Here is a 22,139-nt window from a genome sequence, read left to right on the forward strand (position 1 = left end):
GAGCTAAAAATACCATCAAACAGCAACGTAATAGGTAGTTAACAACAGACAAAACACTACCAACGAATAGTGCAGAATAAATAACTATGTCAGCCCTAAACATGGAACTTAGCAGCTATTTACAACAACAGTACAGCAAAGCACGCTGGGAAACGGGAAGAGCTGTTGTCAAAACTAGGGTTGTTCCAATCCACATTTTTTGGCTTCCGATCCGATTTTTTTTTAATAGTCTTGCCGATCTGATCCGGTACCGATCGTCGAATAATACGCTTTTGTAACAAACATGAATTTGTGGGATTCAATATGGTTATGAAAATAGCATTAAAAACAATGCAACCAAAGTAGCAGAGGTTTGGACTGTTTTTGCACTTGTCGTGACCGCAGATCTCGACCATTATTATAGATCTGTTTGCTGGCACCATTGGCTGGAATACTGTCCGGCGTGAGGAGGTAATTATTGAGACAAACAATCGCTAACTATGACTAACGGCTGAACTTTAAAGAAAGTGACCAGAAGAATGGGCTTCTGTCGCCTCAAATGCGGAGGAGGAGGGTGTGGTAGAGTGCCAGAAAGCAGGTACTATCCGTGAGCTCATAGTCACAATGTTGAATGACATGACGAAGGAGCTGAAGAACAAAATAGAGCATGATGACGTACAATGTGATCAAAATCTAAGAGCAGTTAAGTCAAGGGCTTGAAGAATAAGATTGCATCACTTCATATTGCAAATGATGTGTAGAATAGATGAGTTGGAGCGAAGCACACAGATGATGGATGTGATTGTCACGGGGCTCCACATTGTACTCAGGTTGTATGCAAGGGCACTTGATAGGACAGGAGAACAAGGTTAATCACATTACAATACTATATATAACATAAAATCTACTTAACCTCATCAACAATGTGCTTGAGAGGCTTGGTAGAAATAATGACAATATATGATATAGGCTATCAATAAAATATATATAAATATTTTTCTCTGTATCTACAAGTTCTACAATATTCAGTTTATATACCATGTATACAAGAAAAAAGTATTGCAGTTGTAAAATGTTATTTAAAAGGTCATATACACATTTTAAAACAATGTTAAAAAAGCACAAATACATGGAAAAAAAGCCTACTTGTTTAGCATCATTAATTTGTTCCAGAAGGTCCGACTCTAACCGAAACGGACCCTAACCAAATGTATTCCATAAATAATGTAAATCAATCCCTTCCAGAAAGTAAAAAATGTTAACAAAAAACACGTTTTTATAGCCAGTCCAGGGTGTACCCCACCTCTCGTCCGAAGACAGCTGGGATAGGCTCCAGCATACCTGTGAATAGCCCTGTCACGATAATCGATAAAACAATTAATCGAACGATAGAAAAAAACGAGGTAGATAATTTTGACGGCTCGATAAATTGACATGTTCAACATGTACTGTATGTATGCCTGTTTCATTTGCTCATCTTGCTGTAGCGCACAGGCTGGATGACAAAAGGGTTCACTCTGCTGTGTCTGAGCGCATTGGTTGTATAGTTAAATTAAGGAAAAGAGTGAGCCTCCTGTCAGTTATTCAGCATCTTTGTCACAGCACTTGGAGGCGGGGGCTAGCTACGTAGTGATTGAATACACTGAGTGCTAGCTAGCAGTTAGCAAGCAAACGCTAATAAGAATGAAAGCACAAAAGCGATGGTTTGTAAGCCGAATGCTATAGTTCCAGTGTGGATGTGCTGTGGGGCATTCGTCCTAGCGGTTGGCACTTACTGGGGCCTTTGATCGGCGAAGTGAATGTATAGTGCCAGGCGGCGTGAGCTTGTGATACCCAGGGTATGTGAAGTGGTGACACCCCACGATTCGTAAGTGCTATAGTAAGCATCTTCTGTGCCGCACACAGATACACTACACTTGAGTACCTTCTCGCGGCTCAAATGTGACATGACACAGTGATCATTGAATGATAAACTTAATGATAATATGGTCTTAAAAAAAGATCGAAATGATCGATTATCGTCGATAATTTATAGCACAATGATCGACCAGCGATATTTGTTATCATGACAGGCCTACTTGTGACCCTCGTGAGGTTATAGCGGCATAGAAAATGGATGGATGGACGTTTTTGTAGTTTTACAATTATAGTTTGACATGCAGAAAACAATTCAAAATGCATATAAATACACATAAATGAGGAATTAAAGGAATAAATGAACACTTGACTTGATTCGTTTCCGCGACTGTTCCCAAAGACACAAAGTGGCAGCGAGATCAACCATCACCACCTTCCTGTTTTTCCATGAGTCATTTATTGAATGCAATAGTGTTTCTCACCTCAATAACACAAAATGTAGCCAAAGAAAGTTTCAAGTGCCGGCATTTTGACAAAGAAGGTGAGAAACACTATTTAATTCAAGAAATAACTCAAGAAAAACTGGAAGGTGGTGGTTGATCTCACATGTCATGTCTTTGGGAACAGTCACATCTTCCTTCAATTAAGGTAAAAATAACCTTAAATGTTCATTTATCCCTTTTATACATCATTTATATGCATTTAGAATTTTTTAAAAACACTATAAACATTTTTGAGAGTCAACTGGTGTTGACATCATAGACGGGCAATGTAACGTAGACATTTTGTTGTAAGGAAGGACGTCTTGTCCTAAAAATACAATAAGAGCACAGATGGACTCATGCAGTGAATTAATAGCACAAGATGTGCGCCATATTCTTTGCTAACAGGAGAAAGCACGCAAACCGAGGCAGAATTGTGGCATAAATTATCGACATGAACGCTGACAGAGGTTCCTCTATAATTTATTTCTTTATACCTCTGCAAAGTTGTCACGGTATAAACGCTCAGTGTTTGCCAGGAAACAGAATATGTAATAAAATAGAGATCATAGTGAGGAAACATGTTCATTAAACCTCAAGGAGTATTCAAGAGAGTGGGCACAGGGTTTCACTTTACTGTATGACCAGCAGGTGTCAGCATTGGCAGCTTCCTGAAAGGCTCAGCTCAGTTTATCTCCCACAGTACACATGAGGGTTCTTAACCTAGATAAAAGGCCATCTTCACTTATTCTCTCCTTTGAGGAACAACATAAATTGAAGGGTAGTGCCTGATAAATGCTGACCTTGGCAGTCATCTCCAGCATATTAGCCAAACAAGTATGAGGTGAGGTGGGGGGGGGGCGTAAATGTAGAACTGAATTGAAAGAATGCCCTATTGTCAACTTTTTTACTGTAGGTTAAGATAATTAGGGGATTTTGCATGCTTGAACCTGGCGATGTGTACTCTTCTTCCTCTTTTTCTTGTTGGCGGTTGGCAAACAACGTAATAGACTTAGACTGAGATAGACTTTATTGATCCACGAGGCAAATTGCCTGGTTACAGTATCTCAATTGCAGAAGAAAAAGACAAATACTCATAAATAAAATGCAATGCAATAGAAATAAAATATAATTAAAAAGAACAATATAAAATAATAAACAAGATTTGCATATTTACAAATAGTGTGTAAAAATATAAGTAAATACAAGTATTTTTACGCTTTATACAAGGGAGGGCAGACAGTACAGCACAATAATGTTGTGAATTATCTTTTACAGGCAGGTGAGGTATTGTAGAGCTGGATGGCGTGTGGAATTAATTAAGTCCTGTAGCGTTCACAGGGAACGGAACGGGAGCAGTTAGAGAATGTGCTCCGTTGCCACTCTATTCTCCGATGGAGTGGATGAGTGGGGTTGTCCATGATAGAGAGCAGTTTGTCCAGTTTCCTCCTGTTTCACTGTTACAAACACCTCCAACAGAGTGCCGATAACTTGTTCGGCTTTCCGGATCAGTTTGTCCATCGGGTTTATGTCCTTTTTGCTGGTGCTGCTCCCCCAACAAACCACAGCAAAGCACAGGGCACTTGCAACCTCAGACTGGTAGAAGATCTCCAGCAGCTTGCTGCACACATTGAAGGACCTAAACTCCCTCAGGAAGTAGAGCCTACTCATGCCTGTTCATGTGGACTCCCAAGCCCTGAACGGTGATGGGCTCCACTGGAGTCACCTCCCTCCTGAAGTCTATCGCCAGCTCTTTGGTCTTGTACACATTCAGGAGCAGGTGGTTTGCCTGGGACCACTCTATAAAGTCTCTGTCCTGTATTCTACCTCCTGTCCATCTCTGATACACCCAACCACTGCAGAGTCATCAGAGAACCTCTGCAGGTGGCAGGACCTAGAGATATACTGGAAAACAGAGGTGTACAGAGTGAGCAGGAATGGAGACAGGACAGTCCCCTGTGGTGCCCCTACACTACTGACCACAGTATCAGACAGGGAGCTGTGGTCAGTAGTGTAGGGGCACCGGACATCATGGTGCATTATGTTGAGTTTCGATGCGTTGCGTCAGCCGCTGGGGACTGGGCTCAGGGCTGGGTTTGGCGGGATACGTGCCTGGAGAGCGACAAGGCTCATGGGCATGTTCAGAGGTCAAAATGTGTGCCTGTTGGGGAGGGCGCTGATGTGATGATGCATTTATTTTTCCGAATAGTTTCACCAGCAAATTCCCAAAGATCAACTTGTCGATCTCGATCACACACTATGGGGTACCTTGTCCATGGTGTACCTTGCCTCTTGCCCAGTGTCAATTGCGATAGACGTCATCCATTACTTCAGCAATAACAAGAACAATCTCACATCCAGTCTGTATCCAAAAGTACTTCTTTGCATGTTGAATATTATGCATTTTTGTCATCTTTTTGTTGCGTCTACTAGGCAGCATTGGTATTGTACTTTTGCACGAGGCCTATTGACCGTGCAGGTTTAAACACACATACAAACACAAGCCCACTCACCATGCCCCTCTTTGTTTTTGGCAGCTTAATGAGCCTCAGCGAGCCGAATAACGAGCTAATCATGAGCATCCTAATAATAAATGGGGCCTTTTCATAGTCCACTAATCCCAGTCTTTAAATCCTGGTGTTGCAGGAGAAATCGATTACTGCATCTGGGCTCTCAATATAGGACCAGCTGTCCAACATCACAAAGTAAACCAACCAGTGACTCTTCCCATACAATAAGTCATAATTAAATATCTTTTGTTGCTTCTTGACTGTAATTTGCGCCACATGTTATCTTATTGTAGTTGTGTCAAAATTACAACACACCCTATACACCATCTTATATAGGCAAATAACATGACAATGAAATGTCTGGAATGGAATAGAGTTGTTAGAAAAATGAGAAAGGCACAATATTTTTAAATGGTATTATTCTTATCATTGGAATATATTGCCTGACATGGTTGTGGTAGGTTGGGTTGATATCAACAGCATTCTTCTTGTGCAGTGTGATAAGTGGCCATTGGTAATGTAATTGCATGAGACGTGATGCCAGTCATTTGTGGCTGTATGTGTCGCTTAGAACATGTGTGTACAGGATGTAGTATGCCAGGGTATGTACGATACATTCATATTTGTGGACCGCAGTGCCAGGGAGATTTATTTTTGGTTCCACAAAGACGATGTTGAGCAAAAGAACACAAAATGCAAAGTGAGTATGAAAACTGTTGTAACCACCCAAAGCACATTATCTAAGTGGAGCGTTTTTGGCGCTTTTGGAGGTTTTTTCAGAAGGATTTATAGGCGGAATAGGTGCGTCCCATTACATGCATTATATTTCATTGAAAGTAATGTGTGCCAGTTGGTCAAAAAAATCAACGAAAAGCAGTTAATTTCCATTCCCTGCATTTATTTTCAGATGGCAAAGATATATAGTGGTCGGGGATTTATCGTGCATTTATCGTTATCAAGGTAAAACTGCCCAGTTTATCGTGATATTGATTTGAGGTCATATTGCCCAGCCCCAACAGGGGGTTGCAGTTTTGATTCCGGGTGGCCTATGAGTCCGCTTCAAATATCCTTAAATATCTTAAAACCTGAACCATTTTGCTAGAAAAAGGCATATCTAAAATAAATATAATTTTTCTATTCATCTACAAGGTCAACATCAATGACTCAGTATCAAAGTAAAGCGGGAACGTTGATGCTTACTGTAGGTATAAAAATAAATACTTTACAGATGCCGGAGGAAGTTAAAAATGTAGGTATCTGTCAGGATCCGGTTGAGGCTGTCAAGTGCTTGACCCCCAGTATGCAGAGAAAAGGTGGTGGCTTGCAAACAAAAGGTCTTTAATAGCTCAGGTGCAGGAACTCACAAAAGAAGAGGAACAAAACAAAAGCGACAGAGGAAAAAGCTCTGTGGGAAAACAACACGATGAGACGTATCAACAGGTAAGTAGGTTACAGCACCGGTGAGGAGACGAGGAACATCAACAATGAACTAGCGCCACAAGTCTGATGACGTTGGTCTTTTAACTGCCACAAATGTTAATTGCCGGCAGCTGCGCAGCCACCAGCAGTGAAGCGGCTGCCTCTTCCTCCCCGCAGGAAGTACAGCCCGCCAAAATAAGAGCGCAGGACAGGGAGTGTTCGCTGCTGTCCTGCAGAACATGACAGTATCCCCCTCACGGAACGGATGCCAGACGTTCAAAAAGTCCAATACTTCCAGGGTGGGTGAAGGGAGGATCGGCGGAGGGTCGCCGGGCTTGCACGCCCCCCACCACGGGATGAACGGCAAAGCCGGACTGGCATCCCCACCGCTGACGAGAAGGTGCCAGGCAGCGATGCCGGGTTGCACGACGGTGTAGCTGACGAAAGTGGCAAACAAGGAAACTCCGTGGGAGACAAGTGGAGCGGTCGGGTCTGCGGCGACGGAGTGGGGGGTGGCCGGAGTGGCCGGGTCTGCGGCGACGAAGTGGGGGGCAGCCGGAGCGGCTGGGTGTGGGTGTTGGCTTGATCCCGGCCGACGGACGAGGTGGGGTGAGCGACGGCTTGCTCTCGGCTGACGGAAGAGTTGCGGCGAGTGGCGGCTTGCTCTCGCTTAGGTGAACTGTCGTCCCTGCGGCCGACTGCGGAAGCGGCTGAGCGATGCAGGTCTTCAACTCCCGGAGGCGCTCCATGATCCCGCCAGGTGCCTCGTAGTCCCGCAGCCTACACTCGTGCCGAGCGGCCATTTCGCGCAGACTGCAGAGCACAGTTTCTGCGGGGGTCAGCTCTGGTTGGTTCATTCTGTTAGGATCCGGTTGAGGCTGTCGAGTGCTTGACCCCCAGTATGCAGAGAAGAGGCGGTGGTGTGCGGACAAAAAGTCTTTAATAGCTCAGGTGCAGGAACCCACAAAAGAACAGGAACAAAACAAAAGCCACAGAGGGAAAAGCTCTGTATATTTTGTGGTGTGTGCAATCTCATCTTCTTTTTGTGTGGTAAATGGTGGTTTGCACTGAGCAAACCTTCTGTTCTGGAATCAAATTCTTTGGACACATGAAACCAAGATGAAGATGGGATGAAACAAGTGTGACAGACTAATAGTTCAGGGGCACTAATATGGCTGTAATTCCTTAATAGTAATGCCATATTATTGTGAAATGCCTTAGATTAGCTGTTAAATGTATTATGGTGGTGTGTAAAGGCATTATCATAAAAAATTTATCAAACATTACAAAAAATATCTGTGTTCACGTGGTTGATGGCTGCTTTTGTGGGTACAGGAGGTAGTCTGCGTACGCGTTCTGTTCCTATGTTGGTGATTTAAGTTGAATTTTAGTGTAAATTGGAACGTATACCCATATTAACACCTAAGTCACTCACACTGTACACAGAACACATGAATGACTTGTAAAATACAGTAATAAAAAGATTAAATTAAAATGATTAATTTTCCTTGATAGTTTCCCTCACACGGAAATACATTATTCTATATTCCAGTGGTTTGTAAAAATGCATCCCGAGACATCCTATTAGCTTTTGTGTTTGCGTCCTACCCAACATTAACACATTCTATTTGTTAACATGCCTTTAGATCGGATGGTGCATGTGTAGAGATGGCGGGTGGCGGCTCGCCTCAGGCTATGCCAGAAGTCGTCGTCTCAGGCTTTCAGGAAACAACATTTCTATGGTGATGTCACGATCAAGCTGTGAGCGCGCCTCTGTAGGACAAAGCATCCTGATTACTTGAAGAGAGGAGTGATGAATCAGGTGATTAGGCTACAAGCTTTAACGGGGCCCTATCCTATATTGCAACTTTTTAGACTTGTCGTAGCTGGGTCGCACGTGACGTCCGGTTGCTGTGGTCACAGGCTCAAACGGATGGGGGCAAACGAGCGCATTCGTCAGAGAGAAAATGCTGCATACGTGCATGAGGAAATCGTTCAAAAGTTATTACTAAGATAGTCCATCATAAAGGGAAACAAGTTCAAGAAACAACTAGAAAGTGCAGAGAATGGTGGCTGCTACTGTCACAGAGAATACGCTCTCCGTGCTGTTTTTGTTGACAGAAGCAGTGTTAGTTGCTCTGGGCTCAGGAGAGAAGTTCCGGTAATTTTAATTTTATTTTTTTTTCAAGATTTAAGAGTTAATTGTAAATTCACCATTTATCAACGAGATACAGAGTATCAAAATTAAGAGTAATATTGTTTTTTTAATGCTTGAAATGTAAATATAAATGTGCCTGTTACTACATAGTTACAGTATGTACTGCAGATAAAACGTTGTTGGAAGTATTTGGAGTTTTTTTTGAATAAAGGGCTTTATAGGCGGAATAGGTGAATCCCACTACGTGCAGTATTAGCTGCCTTGTGCAGGAAGTTTTCCAATATCTAGAACACACAGAAAAGAGAATGAGGTCTGTTAATATCTCATGTAAGGATTGTGGATGATGGGCAAAATACCAAAAAAGTGCTGTATTCCTTTAAAAGCAGCCGAAGACTTTAAAATGTCTGAAAACGGATCAACTCATCTTAAAAAAGAAATGGGAGTAAAACATCGCCGAGAAAGCACGAGACTTGAGGAAGCAGAGAAAGATATAAAGCACTTGGCGCACCAACGGCAAAATCTACATCAAGCTAAATTGAGGACCAGGAGAGGCAAGAGTGCTTGTTGTCAAAGATATCGCCGATCTTCATAAATACTAAAGAACACATCACCATGACAACAAGGAAAAGGAGGGTACAACCCACAAAGAAAGAATTTGCTCTGCCAGGGACAAGTGTGAGATACACTTCCCCTGTTATACAGAATTTATTTCACTTTGATGTTTGGTTGTTTTGCAAATTTGGAGCTGCCAGACCGGAGCAGGAGGGGATAGAGAAGAAGAGAAAAGAAAACGGAGAGAGGAGTGCGAGGATAAGAGGGGGACAAAAAAAGGAGAGACAAGGACAACAGCAACAACAACAATTGTGACAACAATAACAAAACAACACAAACAAACAGGACTACATCAGCAAATGTCTGTGACGGCTATAAAGACCCTGACAGAAAGAGCAACATGATATTAACAACCACAGTGTTAATACTGCATTGAAACAGTCATACATATTAGTAGTACTAGTAGTAATGAAATTATTAACTACGGTAGTGATCAGAATGACAATAACTGTAATGCACATCATTGTAAAAACTATAATCATATTGCCGACATCAGCATCACTGTAATAAAACCAACAACATAATAACACCCTGGTTAACTCAGTGAGTAATGTGGGGAAGTACGTATGTACTGAGTGTGCATATGTACAGGTATCTCTGTATGTGTGCAAGTCTTCATGTATATAAAGGTGTGCGAATGTGTGAGCGTGTAATTGTCACAAAGACCAGCCCCCCAAGAGGTAGCCCACAGAGCCCTCCCCCCCGGGAAGACCACCAAGGGGCCGCAGAGAGGCAATCCCAACCAGAAACAGGGCGCTGGCAGGCCAGAGGACAGCCAACCCCTGAGACCGGTGAGAGATCACACCCCACAAGGGCAGATGGGCACCGGGGGCCACACACCAACAGGCCCAGAGACGCCCCCGCAACCGGAAAGGAGCCTGCCCACGGTGGAAGCGCCCATGGGGTGGCACCCCTTAACCCACGGAACGGAGCCTGGCCCGCCCCGGGCCAGCCACCCCATGCCTGACTCCCAACACAGGACCGCCCGCCGAGGGACGAAGGAGGCACCCCCCCCCCCCCCCCCCCCCACCCACCCAACGGAGGCCCCGGTGGGAGAGATGTAACACCCAGGACCAGCCTGCACGGAGCAAACCCCTGTATCCCCCCACCTCCCCCCAAAAAGAATGTCAGTAAATAAATAAATAAATAAATAAAAGTGCGCACTCACACACACGCGCACACACATTCACACACCGTGGTCGACTGCCCAATACGCGGATCCCTCGTTGCAAGACATCCCCCGCTGGGGAGCCAGGGGTCCCCGACCCACACACAGTTAATCCTCGACATTGTTATTGTAGCAGCCAACGCGAATAACTATTTTTCTGGCGTAGTGACGCAGCGCCAAACACCACTCCAAAATAATGAGATAGGACACCAATCTGTACTGACTAGGAAACAAGAATAAGAATATGAACAACTACAAATAGACAACTAAATTATCTGTAAAGTATTAGCCCACATTCCATGTTTTGTTTGTACACGGCTAGACGGACTCTGTATGTAGCTGTGATATCAAGCACAATGTGCTCCATGTATCACAATCAATATCATGGTGACTTACTAAAGAAAGTTGTCCGTCTGGTCCAGCTGGCCTGGGGCGTCATTTCCAGTTGATTTTGGTTTGGTGGAAAAAAGTCATATCACTGCAGGGGTTGTTAACGCTTACAAGTCTTTGTTCGTTGTGATGTAATCTCTTGGAGCAAAGCCCTCCTCGCCATATATACAGTACACCAAGTCTTCCCATCAAAAAAAACAGTTTTTAAGCGTCATTTTCTGGTTATAAAATAACGTTATAATGATAAAATGAAATATATATATATACAGTATACATATATATACTATATATGTCTTTATATTATTACAGTAGATCCCCACTGTGAGGGGGGGTTACTGCATTTTCGAGCAGAAGTATCATCTGGTAATCTCCGGCCGCTTGTTTCTGTCATTCCCTTAGCTTCATCATTGTACAGGTGACACTCAAGTCAGATGGCCCATGGGAGCAAGCCTTGCGTTTGTGTGTGTGTGTGTGTGTGCTGACTGTGCATTCATGGTGTGTGCATGAGAGGTTACAGAGGTTAAGGGGAGCTAGTTTCACAGCTTTTTATTTGCACTGGTCCCAGGAGAGGAGCTCTCAATAAGCATTATCAGCTGCTTTAGTCAGACAAGATGGTACCATGTCTGTCTCTCTCTCATATATATACAGTATACATATATCATGTATACACATAGGGTGAATAAAGGTACAGACAACTCCAAACATCTGCACTACAACATCACCTGAAGCAGTTGACAATCAGCATTTATCTATTAACATGACAAAACAAAAATATGAAAGCAGAGAAGGCTTCCCCGAGGATTATTTGAAGTTGTGGTGGTGGGCTGCATGGGAGGCGGCGTGCCGCCGCTGTGTCATGCCGCCGCTGCGTTGCTGTAGCAGGAATTAAAAAAAAAAAATTAATGTACTATCTGTAATAATGTCAACATTAGGGTCGTTTTTACAGACTTGAACAACAAATGCATTAATTAACTTTAAATGCCTTTTTGTCAGGCCTTTCCTATCCTTATCTGTCAAGGGCACAGGGCAGACAGGTGATTCTGGTGCATGTTCTTCCAAAGTATAGTGCAATGTTTTTATGATATTTGATATTGATATTTTATTTCAAATTAATTGTGGTCAATATGTAAATAATAGGCTATACATGTATCTATATAGCGCATGGGTGCTCACACTTTTTCAGCCTGTGGGCTACTTGGTCCCAAAGATCTACCTCCTGCTATAAACATAGAATATATTTATATATATAAAATGTATAAATATAAGTATTTATGTACATTGTACATGTACATGTATATCAGCGGTGCACACAATCAAAATGATCTCCCTCTTACTTTAAAAGAAATAGCATATATAAAATCTAACCAGTAAACTTTGCAAATACTATACAAAATGCTCATTAGTATTTGACATTGACAGTTTCAAAGTTTGCAGGTCATCAAAATAGTTGATATCGTTCAGTAATTCACGATTCAAACCAATATGGCAATAAAGATAATTACACAGAATTCCTCAATAGCTGTGTGCATAAACTGAGTTACAGTCCACCCTCAGTGAAAATAGCTTCCGCTCGTCTTGTATTACGTCCAGTTAGCATTTGCTATACAACATTACAGACACTGTATATGAGAAATTAAAAGGATTATGCCAAAGACAATGCAGCTGAAGTCAAGGCAACATATTAAAAAGCTTTCAGCAATGGGCACATTCTCCAATTCATCGTGAAATAGCAATTTAACAAACAAACTTGGAGAAAACATTTTTATAGTGGCGTTCATGACGCAAAGCACAGCCATGACACGATGGACTTTTTTTTTCTACGTAACTAGCCGCTAAAAGTGAACGGATAACTTTGTTATAGATATAGGCATCTTACAGCTGATTTAGTTTATCCGCAATCATAATAATAAAGATGAAAGTTGCATTATATGTTTGTGGCACCCGACATCTCTTCTCTACTTTTTTTATACTGCCGCCGCGGCACTAGAGCAAATCAGGAGGGGACTTAATGTCAGCTGGCTGATGTCATATGACATCTACGAAGTGACTGTTATGAAGCAGGTCACACGTGACCAACACTACCTTCACTATCGCCATAATGGGCACGCCTGATATTGCATATACAGGTATATCCATTCATACACTGTATTACTTAACATTGTTATCACGTAAAAAAAAACAACCAAAAAACGCATTTCCAAGGTATGGGCGCTTTGATTGAGCCGTGGCGCCCGGTCACGATCCATTACATGCAGCAGAAACCCTGCTTTGCTGGCCCTGACCGCACAACACTGATACATATATACATATAGTGGAACCTTGGTTAGCGTCATTAAACCCTTCCAGAAAGTTGGACTCAAACTGAAACGTACATTAACTTAATTAATTTTTACCATAAGAAATAATGGTAACTCAATTCATGTGTTCCATACACTCAAAAATGTTAACACAAAACACCGTTTAGTTTTTACAATTAGGTCCTTTGAGCCCTTTGAGGTGATTTTATTCACATCAACGAGTTCAGTTTGCAGTACAGTAAGAGACAGGACTATAGCATGCTTGCCTAGGTTGCCTAGCCAGCCTCTGGACCTTAATCCCATTGAAAATTCGTGGAGGGACGCTGAAATTTGAGTTGGCAAGCGACAGCCTTGAAACTCTAACTCTTTTAAAGTAAACCTCCCATAAAAAATATGGACTTTATAAGCAGCCAAAGTTACAAATTATTCTAATTATTTTCATTATATGTCACGATATAATGAACAATTTAAGAAATTATTATACATTTTGTATTGAATTAATTCATATTTTATTTAAGCATTTAAATAACTGCATATATGCGCCATTTTGGCACACAATACCCCCCACTCTTTTGGGATGCAAATTGATAACGTTTCTGGAGCATATTCATGATTGTACTCAGTCATGTGGAAAAACACTGCGTACGGATCAAACTATGGATTTTACTAACAGCGCCCCCATGTGTTGTGCTTGTCAAAACTACGAGCAAAACATTCATCCCTAATGTGTTTCCTCATTAGAGTTGCATGTTTTGCCAAATTTTAACCCTATTGTGTGCAGCAGTTCAGGAACAGAAGAGTTGGCTTACACAAATCCATGCATACACTTATAGTAGGATACTTAGACTTACACTTAGACAGACTTTATTGGTCCACAAGGAAAATTGCTTGGTTAATTGCAGAAGAAAAAGACAAACACTCTTAAAAAATAATCAAATATAATAAAATAAAAATAATTTCAAATAAATAGAAAGAATAGCAGGTGAGGTATTGTAGAGCTGGATGATGTGTGAAATAAATAAAGTCCTGTAGCGTTCACTGTCAGAACGGAACTGGAGGAGTCTGTTGGAGAATGAGCTCCGCTGCCCCTCTATTGTCCCATGGAGTGGGCAGTTGGGGTTGTCCATGATGGAAAGCAGTATGTCCAGTGTCGTCCTGTCTCTCACTGTTACAAACGCCTTCAACTGAATGCTGATACCTTGTGCGGCTTTTCCGGATCAGTTTCCTCAGGAAGTATAAAGACAAAGTATAAAGTATAAAGAGTGTGCTCATGCCCCTCTTGTAGACAGCATTCCTGTTGTCCTTTCCAGTCCAGTCTGAAGTTCATGTGGACTCCCTAGTATTTGTAGTGGTCCACTACTGCCACCTCCTGTCCGTGAATGGTGATTCCTTGACTTCCACCTGAAGTCAATCACCAGCCCTTTGGTCTTGTCCACATTCAGACCCGTGGGGTCTTAATTATGTCATAACTGTATTTTCTTCTCCCCACCACTTCTAGGTACATCAACGCTCAGCAGAGCGTCTTCGAGAGCTGTGCTGTGCCAATCGGGGTACCTTTATCAAGGTTGGCCAGCATCTTGGTGCTCTAGATTATCTCCTTCCGGAGGAGTACACAACCACACTAAAAGTCCTCCATAGCCAGGCTCCTCAGAGCAGCAAGGAAGAAATCCAGCAGGTCATTCGAGAGGACCTTGGCAAGGAGGTGAGTCCATCTTCCATGGAAAAGAAGTTCTGCTGACCGGTACTCAAATTGCAAATGTAATAGTTTATGCCTTGTCTCATGTAAAACCCCTGCACCGATGTGAAAATGTCTTTGTCCATCACCTTCCATGAATTTAGAATCTTAAAAAAAAAAAAAAAAATGTTGATCCGATGTCTGTATATGAAAAAAATGTATACTGACTGTTTTGCAAATTTGTGTAGTTTAGTACGTGTTCTATTCACAACCAAACAGCATGGTATGTGAAGGTTGCATTGGTACTCAGAGGTGAAACTATAGTGCACAGGAAGTTGGGACATACAGTCTCCAATCATTACTTACTTTGGACACAGGCCACCAACAAGATCACTTCAACCAGGTGTTTCTTGGATGGCCCCGTGTCTTTTTGTGGGTTTTACCTGAGTACCGTGATGTTTTGTGCTGGTTTTTGTAGAATGTGTCCCATCTAATCACTACTAGCAAAGAAAAAAACAAGTGCACGTCACCGGCCATAGAAGAAGGTGGTGGTGGTGGTAGTGGTGGGTCGGTGTCGACACACATGGAGCCCTTCCCGCAAATCTCCTCAGCTACAATGCTCGCTGGGCTCCCCTGCCTCCCGGCCCGGTATCAAGGTTTGTATCTGTTTTTGAACACCTAGCCTTTCGGTAAAACACGTAAAAGGACAAAGACGAGTGCACAAAATGAAAGCAGTGTGCCACAAAGCCCCGGTCCCCGTCATGCGCTATTTCTCCTGTGGCACCAAAGAGAGCATCCTGTCCAGCTCCATGCATCACTGTGTGGTACGGAAGATGCTCGGCTTCCAACAAAAAGACCCTGCAGCACATAGTTAGAGCAGCTGAGAGGCCCGTCAGCACCACCTCTGCCCTCCCCCCAGGACATCTATAACACAAGCTTGACCAGAGGAGCACTCACCATTACACAAGATCCCACCCATTCCTCACATCACTTGTTCAGTTTCCTGCCGTTTGGGAGGAGGCTGAGGAGCCTGCGAGCGAGGACCAGCAGACTGAGTGACAGCTTCATTCATCAGGCTGTCAGGCTGTCTTACAATACAATACAATACAATACAATGCCATAGTACATAACAAGAGGTCAGAAGGGACCAACACAAAACTTGAATACTTTGATCATAACTGGTGCAGAAGAATTCATCACAGTACCACTTAATGGTGACACGGAGTGCCCCACAATCACCTGTCTCATACTCTTCATAAGCCCACTCTGAGGTAATTTATTAATTACTTATGACACATTTATACAAGGAATATGAAACAGATGGATGATGGAAAGCAAGATTTTTTATCCCATGTGGTGGGTGGAGTATGGCCGCGAAGACTGCTCCTCGCTAGGCCTGTCACGAAAATCGATAAATCAATTAATCGCACAATTAAAAAAACTATAATTATGATGCCCTCGATAAAGTGTCATTTGCATGTATGCGTGTGTTTCATCTGCTCGTCTCTCTGTGCCACACATGCTGGATGTCAAGGGGGTTCACTCTGCATTTGTCTGTGCGCATTGGTTCTATAGTGGAATGAACGGAGAGAGTGAGCCCTCATCTCATTGAGCCTCTTTGTGGAGGCGGGGCTACTAGTGAGTGGAGTACAGAGGGTTTATCAGTTAGCTTCGTGAGGCAGCATACGCTAACATGAAGAATGCGCAGAAGCGATGGTTTCTGAGGCGAAAACCACAGTAGACAGCCACAGTGTGGGAACATTTCGGTTTTAAACAGAATGAACACGGTCAGCGCATGAACACAGACGACCGACACTGACAGTTTTCTCAACTGGGAAAAAGAAATACCGATGTAGGTGCCTCGGGCAGTCAACGCTTACTGAGGCGTTTTGTCTGCAAATATAAAGAAAACAGTGCAAAATGGTGCACGCTCACAGTGTTTCTGGCTACATTGCAAAAACGTACATACAGGCAGCTTCTGTGTCAAGCTAATGTCTCACACAGGTACACCGTACACTATACTTGAGTACCATCTAGTGGTTCAAATGTGAATTACACCTTTCATGACAAATAATGAAAGAATGGTGTAAAAAAAAATGTTGTCGATAAATCGATTGACGATAATTTGTACACAATTATCAACCAGCAAAATTTGTTATCTTGACAGGCCTACTCCTCGCCATTGACCATCAAACTAGTACTGTTGCACATCTAATCTAATTATCAGATCCACTTGAGAACTGATATGTGGACTAAAGGTCAGAGTGTGATCAATGACTCCAGTGTCGCTTCTAGTGGGAAAAGTATAACTGCTCAAAATAACTTTGAACTTGAAGTGTGTGGGAATACCATCAGCCATCATGTGTGCAGCTTTAATTACCGCTTGTCTTTTTTATTCACTGTTTCCCTTTCCATCTCTGTCAATGTCTTGCAGCTGTCTGAGTTATTTGTTTTCTTTGATGAGAAGCCCCAGGGAGCCGCCTCTTTAGCCCAGGTCCATAAAGCAGTGCTGCATGATGGGAGGACAGTGGCTGTAAAGGTCCAACACCCAAAAGTTCAAAGACAAAGCTCCAAAGACATATTGGTGATGGAGGTGAGGTACAGCTGTGGTCAGAAGTTTACATGTACACTCATCATGGGCATTAATGTAGTATACATTTTCAGCTTTTAATTAATTGCAACAGTTTTTTTTTTTTTTTTCATTTTTCAAATGTACATTTTCAATGATTTAAAAAAATAAGAATTTGGTGCACATGTTTGACTTTATTTTGGATTTTTGGATAGCACAGGCTAAATATTGTGCATACATGCTCAAATATATACACGTACACCCAATAATATTTGACTAAATATCCCTGAGGCATGATTTTGAAGAAACATGTTCAATTTCCGCTTGAATGCCTTTTGATATTACATTTAGCTGATATTTCCAAAGACGGATTTGACAAAGCCTCCTGCAGCAGCTCAGCCGTGCAAACTACGCTTGATAAATTAATTGGAATATGTAATGTAAAATACATGTAGTAATGCAAGTTCTGCTTTATATTTTGAAGGTGTTGCTCAGAGCTGTCCACTGGCTCTTCCCAGACTTTGCCTTCATGTGGTTGGTAGAAGAGGCCAAGAAAAACATGCCACTAGAGCTGGACTTCCTGAATGAAGGACACAATGCAGAGATGGTGTCAAACATGCTGACCCACTTCCCCTTTCTCAAGGTAATTAAGCTGTACACCTTTAATTTGTGCTTTTGCTGTAGTTTATATTTACAGTGGGTGTTTTTCCATGTATTTATTTGTGTTGCAGACACAGTTGTCAAAACAGTTCCTACAGGACTATTTTGATGATGTCAGGCTTGTATAAACAGGTCAGCTCTGCCACTTCATACTACAGCCACATTGGCAGATATTCAAATCTTAGGCTGTTTAAATCAGATTTGTATAGTGAAGGCCTGAATTTGATCTGAGGATATACAATGGGGAAGGCCATGTGTTTTCAAACTGACTGTGGAATACTGGACCAGCTCTACACCCTTGCAAGGGTACTGGAGGGTGCATGAGAGTTTGCCCAATCTACATGTGCTCTGTGGACTTGTAAAAGGCATTTCACCTTGTCCCTCACGGTGTCCTGTGGTGGCTACTACGGGAGGACGGGGTTGGTGGCATGTTACTATGTGCAGAATTTTATTGTTCCATTTATCACAGCAAGTCTTCCAGGTCTTGAAGCAGCAAAACAGTCCCAGACCATCACACTACCATCACCATATTTTACTGTTGGTATGATGTTCTTTTACTGAAATGCGCCGTTACTTTTACCCCACATGTAATGGGACACACACCTTCCAAAAAGTTCAACTTTTGTCTCGTCAGACATAGAGTATTTTCCCAAAGGTCTTGTGGATCATCAAGATGTTTTCTGGCAAAATTGAGACGAACCTTAAATGTTTTTTGTTCAGTAGTGCTTTTTGTCTTGGAACTCTGCCACGCAGGCCATTTTTGCCCAGTGTCTTTCTTATGGTGGAGTCATGAACGCTGATCTTAACTGAGGCAAGTGAGGCCTGCAGTTCTTTGGATGTTGTTGTGGGGTCTTTTGTAACCTCTTGGAGTCATCGCTGTGCTTTAATTTTGGTTGGCCGGCCACTCCAGGGAAGGTTCACCACTGTTCCATGTTTTCACCATTTGTGGATAATGGCTCTCACTGTGGTTCGCTGGAGTCCCAAAGTTTTAGAAATGGCTTTATAGCCCTTTCCACACTGATAGAGCTCAATTAATGGGGGGGGGGGGGGGGCAATCACTTTTCACACAGGGCCATGTAGGTTTGGATTTTTTTTCCCCCTTAATAATAACGGATTTTATTTAAAGCTGCATTTTGTGTTCAGTTGTGTTGTCATTGACTAATATTTAAATTACTTTGATGATCTGAAACATTTAATTGTGACAAACATGCAAAAAAATAAGAAAGCAGGATGGGGGCAAATACTTGTTCACGCCATTGTACATGCACCCACACATTATAATTTTCTTTTCAGGTTCCTGTGATCCACTGGGATTTGTCCACTAAGAGGATTCTGACCATGGAGTTTGCTGAGGGAGGGCAGGTCAACGATAGAGAGTACATGAAAGCTCATGGCATCAATGTCAACGAGGTAATATCAGCAGGGCTGCTGATTGCTGTGAGACTAAGCCTGAGCCAGAGAAACTAATTAATTTTGCTACATAATCTTGGGCATATGGATATATATTGTATGCTATTTTAATAGAATGAGCTTCACGCAATGCTGCAAAAGTGACATACTGTACATACATCTTCAGCAAATTTCAGCTTCCACAGCTAAGACAAAAGCATTGAACATACAAAACTGCAAACTGATGGCAGGTCATTCTCCAATAAAATGATCAAATTAAATTAAAATAGATTGAAGCATACAGAAAAAACTAAGAAATCTGCACATTAAAGATGCTAAAACCAAGTCAATATAGGTCTGCTCGAGTGTTTCAGCAAAAGCCTGCACACACAACCAGTGGGCATAATATCAAACAAATACCTATAAATTCTGGTGTATAAGCCGCTACTTTTTTCTTCAACTTTGAACCCTGGTGCTTATATAGCGTTGCGGCTAAATTCTAATCTCGTGACATCCCCTTTACTTCAGAACTACTACTAATTGTTTAAATACTGTGCCGCTTGAAAGTCGGTGAGGAAACGGGAGCTCTTTCTTTGGCAGGAGCCAATCACGAGCTATCAGTGCACTCACAACAGGCTTGGCAACCCATTGCAAATCGCAGAAGGTCATTACATATAACAGTATAACAACATGAGAGTCTGACACACGGTGTCATATTTCTAAGAACACTTTACTATCAACACTAAATTAATCACACAGCAGCTTAACAGGTGTACCAGGCAACTATACAAACATGTATCAATATGAGTTTCAAATGGGGAAAAAAAACATCTCTTTTAAAGTTTTCCCATAATCCATTGCGTCTGAGCAACGCATTCATTGGAGCACTGCAATGACATCAGCCTCCCTCTGGGTTCCGCGTCCTCTGGCTCTCTCTAGTGGACAGAGTCATTTTCGATTTTGCTTGTCCTCCAATGAACTGCTCTTCTAGAAGTACAAATGCATTATGAGAAGATGTTAAAATAGCTGCTGTTTGTTATTTTAAACTCTTATTGGCACATGTAATTTATATTGCCTGGGTACTTTTGAGTGTTAAGTTGCTGTATGATGAGTTTAATGTTGTTTGTAAAATGGCACCATGAGTCGGACTGTTATATTGATAATGACCTGCAATTTGGGTTGCAAAATGGGTTGGCAAGCTCGTCGTGACTTATTTTCTTAGCTCATGGTTGCCTCCTGTGAAATAAAGAGCTGCCTTGTCCTCATGGACTTGTGTGTGCCACAATATGTCATTTTATGACGTGAACACGTGCGGCTTGTACACCGGTGCGCCTTATAAACTCCTGATCAAAATCTTAAGACCAGTTGAAAAATTGCTAGAATTTGCATTTTGCACATTTGGATCTTAATGACGTCAGAAGTAGAGGTACAATATGCAAAAGCAAGAAGGCGGAGTGAGACAAAAAGCACTTTGAAAAAGTAATTTATTGAAAACAACAATTAAGATGAAATCAAAAGTTTAACCATTGCTCAAAAAATCACAAAAAACTCTCCAAACCAGAACAAAAAATGTTCTCAGTAGGACTCAGTAATGAGTAGAAAAAATTGGTTTGGGTATGCTTGATGCAAGTGTTTCCAGGAGGCTCGTAACACTGGCTGGGAACATTGCTCCAAGTGGTGAAGATGGGTTCACGAAGGGCAGCAACTGTCTGGAACTGATGCCCATTTTTATAAACCCTGCACCACCTGAAGCTCCAGTGTTCCACTGAATGAAAAAGCACCCCAGATCATGATGGACCCCCCTCCACTGTGCCGGGTAGAAAACATCTCAGGTGGGATCTCCTTGTCATGCCAGTAACCTTGGAAGCCATCTGGACCGTCAAGGTTACATTTGTTCTCATCAGAGAATAAAACTTTTTTCCACCTTTCAATGTCCCATGTTTGATGCTCCCTGGCAAAGTCTAAACGGGCAGTTTTGTGGTGTTGAAGGAAACGAGGTCTTAGAATTTGTTTTTTGTTTCTTAAACGCTTTTCCTGCAGATGCCGTCTGATGGTTATTGCGCTGCAGTCGGCACCATTAAGGGCCTTAATTTGGTTAGAAGACCACCCTATGTCTTGATGGACAACCAATTGGATCCTCCGGCTCAGCGCAGGTGTGATTTTTTTTGGGGGGTGGGGGGGTCTACCACTTTACTTTTTTGTTCCATAATGCTCAGGATCTTTCAAAAAATGTAGAATGACTGTCTTACGGCACGCTGCGAGAGGCCTTGCTTATGCAGGTCGACAATCCTTTTGATCAGGTGATAAACAACCTATTTCAGTTTTTTTTTGTTTTTGTTTTGTTTAAATGACAAGTTCCAAATATTTTTCTCTCACTCCCCCTTCTTGTGTTTGCATATTGTAACTCTACTTAAAACCTCATTAAGATCCAAATGTGCAAAATGCAAATTCTAGCAGTTTTTCAACTGGTCTTAAGATTTTGATCAGGAGTGTAAATGAACAAATCTGTTTTTTCCTCTAAATTTAGTGAGTGTGACTTATATACCGGTATTTACGCTTTATAACAACAACAGAGAGTGAACAAAAAATGTGGCACAAGAATATATAAACAATGTATTCCATGAGTATAGTTCTGGGTGGGAGGGTTTGTAGAGCCGCATTATGTAATAATGGTTTAAAATGTAATAATATAATTGTCGCATTTTGTAATAACTTTTGTAATATGTAATAAGTTATCACAAAATGCGGCAAAATTTATTACAAAATGCTTTCAAGAATGTTATTACAAAATGCGGTGTTTTTAAATAATGATGTGAAAATGTATTACCTACACCAGGGGTCACCAACGTTTGTGAGAGCTACTTTTACAAAATGAAAATGGCCAAGAGCTACGCATTTTTGTAACATTTATTTTCAGAGCTTATTTTAAACCCAAACAAAGTGAATATGCTTGTTTTACCAGAACATGAACAAA

General features: G+C 41.9%; 1 protein-coding gene across 2 annotated transcripts in view; it reads left to right on the forward strand.

The window, feature by feature from the left end:
* adck1 (aarF domain containing kinase 1) overlaps positions 1–22,139 on the forward strand; it is a 66,169-nt gene that overhangs the window by 22,327 nt on the left and 21,703 nt on the right. For both annotated transcript variants that reach the window (XR_008573463.1, XM_054796823.1), the window contains exons 4-7: positions 14,371–14,574; positions 16,982–17,140; positions 17,601–17,759; positions 19,070–19,186. Coding sequence is in view for 1 of the 2 variants with exons in the window: in XM_054796823.1 (XP_054652798.1) it covers positions 14,371–14,574; positions 16,982–17,140; positions 17,601–17,759; positions 19,070–19,186 (639 nt within the window). In the remaining variant the exon portion in view is untranslated. The remainder of the gene's footprint in view (positions 1–14,370; positions 14,575–16,981; positions 17,141–17,600; positions 17,760–19,069; positions 19,187–22,139) is intronic.

The sequence above is a fragment of the Dunckerocampus dactyliophorus genome, chromosome 13 (genome assembly GCF_027744805.1).
Source record: "Dunckerocampus dactyliophorus isolate RoL2022-P2 chromosome 13, RoL_Ddac_1.1, whole genome shotgun sequence".
Taxonomy (NCBI): domain Eukaryota; kingdom Metazoa; phylum Chordata; class Actinopteri; order Syngnathiformes; family Syngnathidae; genus Dunckerocampus; species Dunckerocampus dactyliophorus.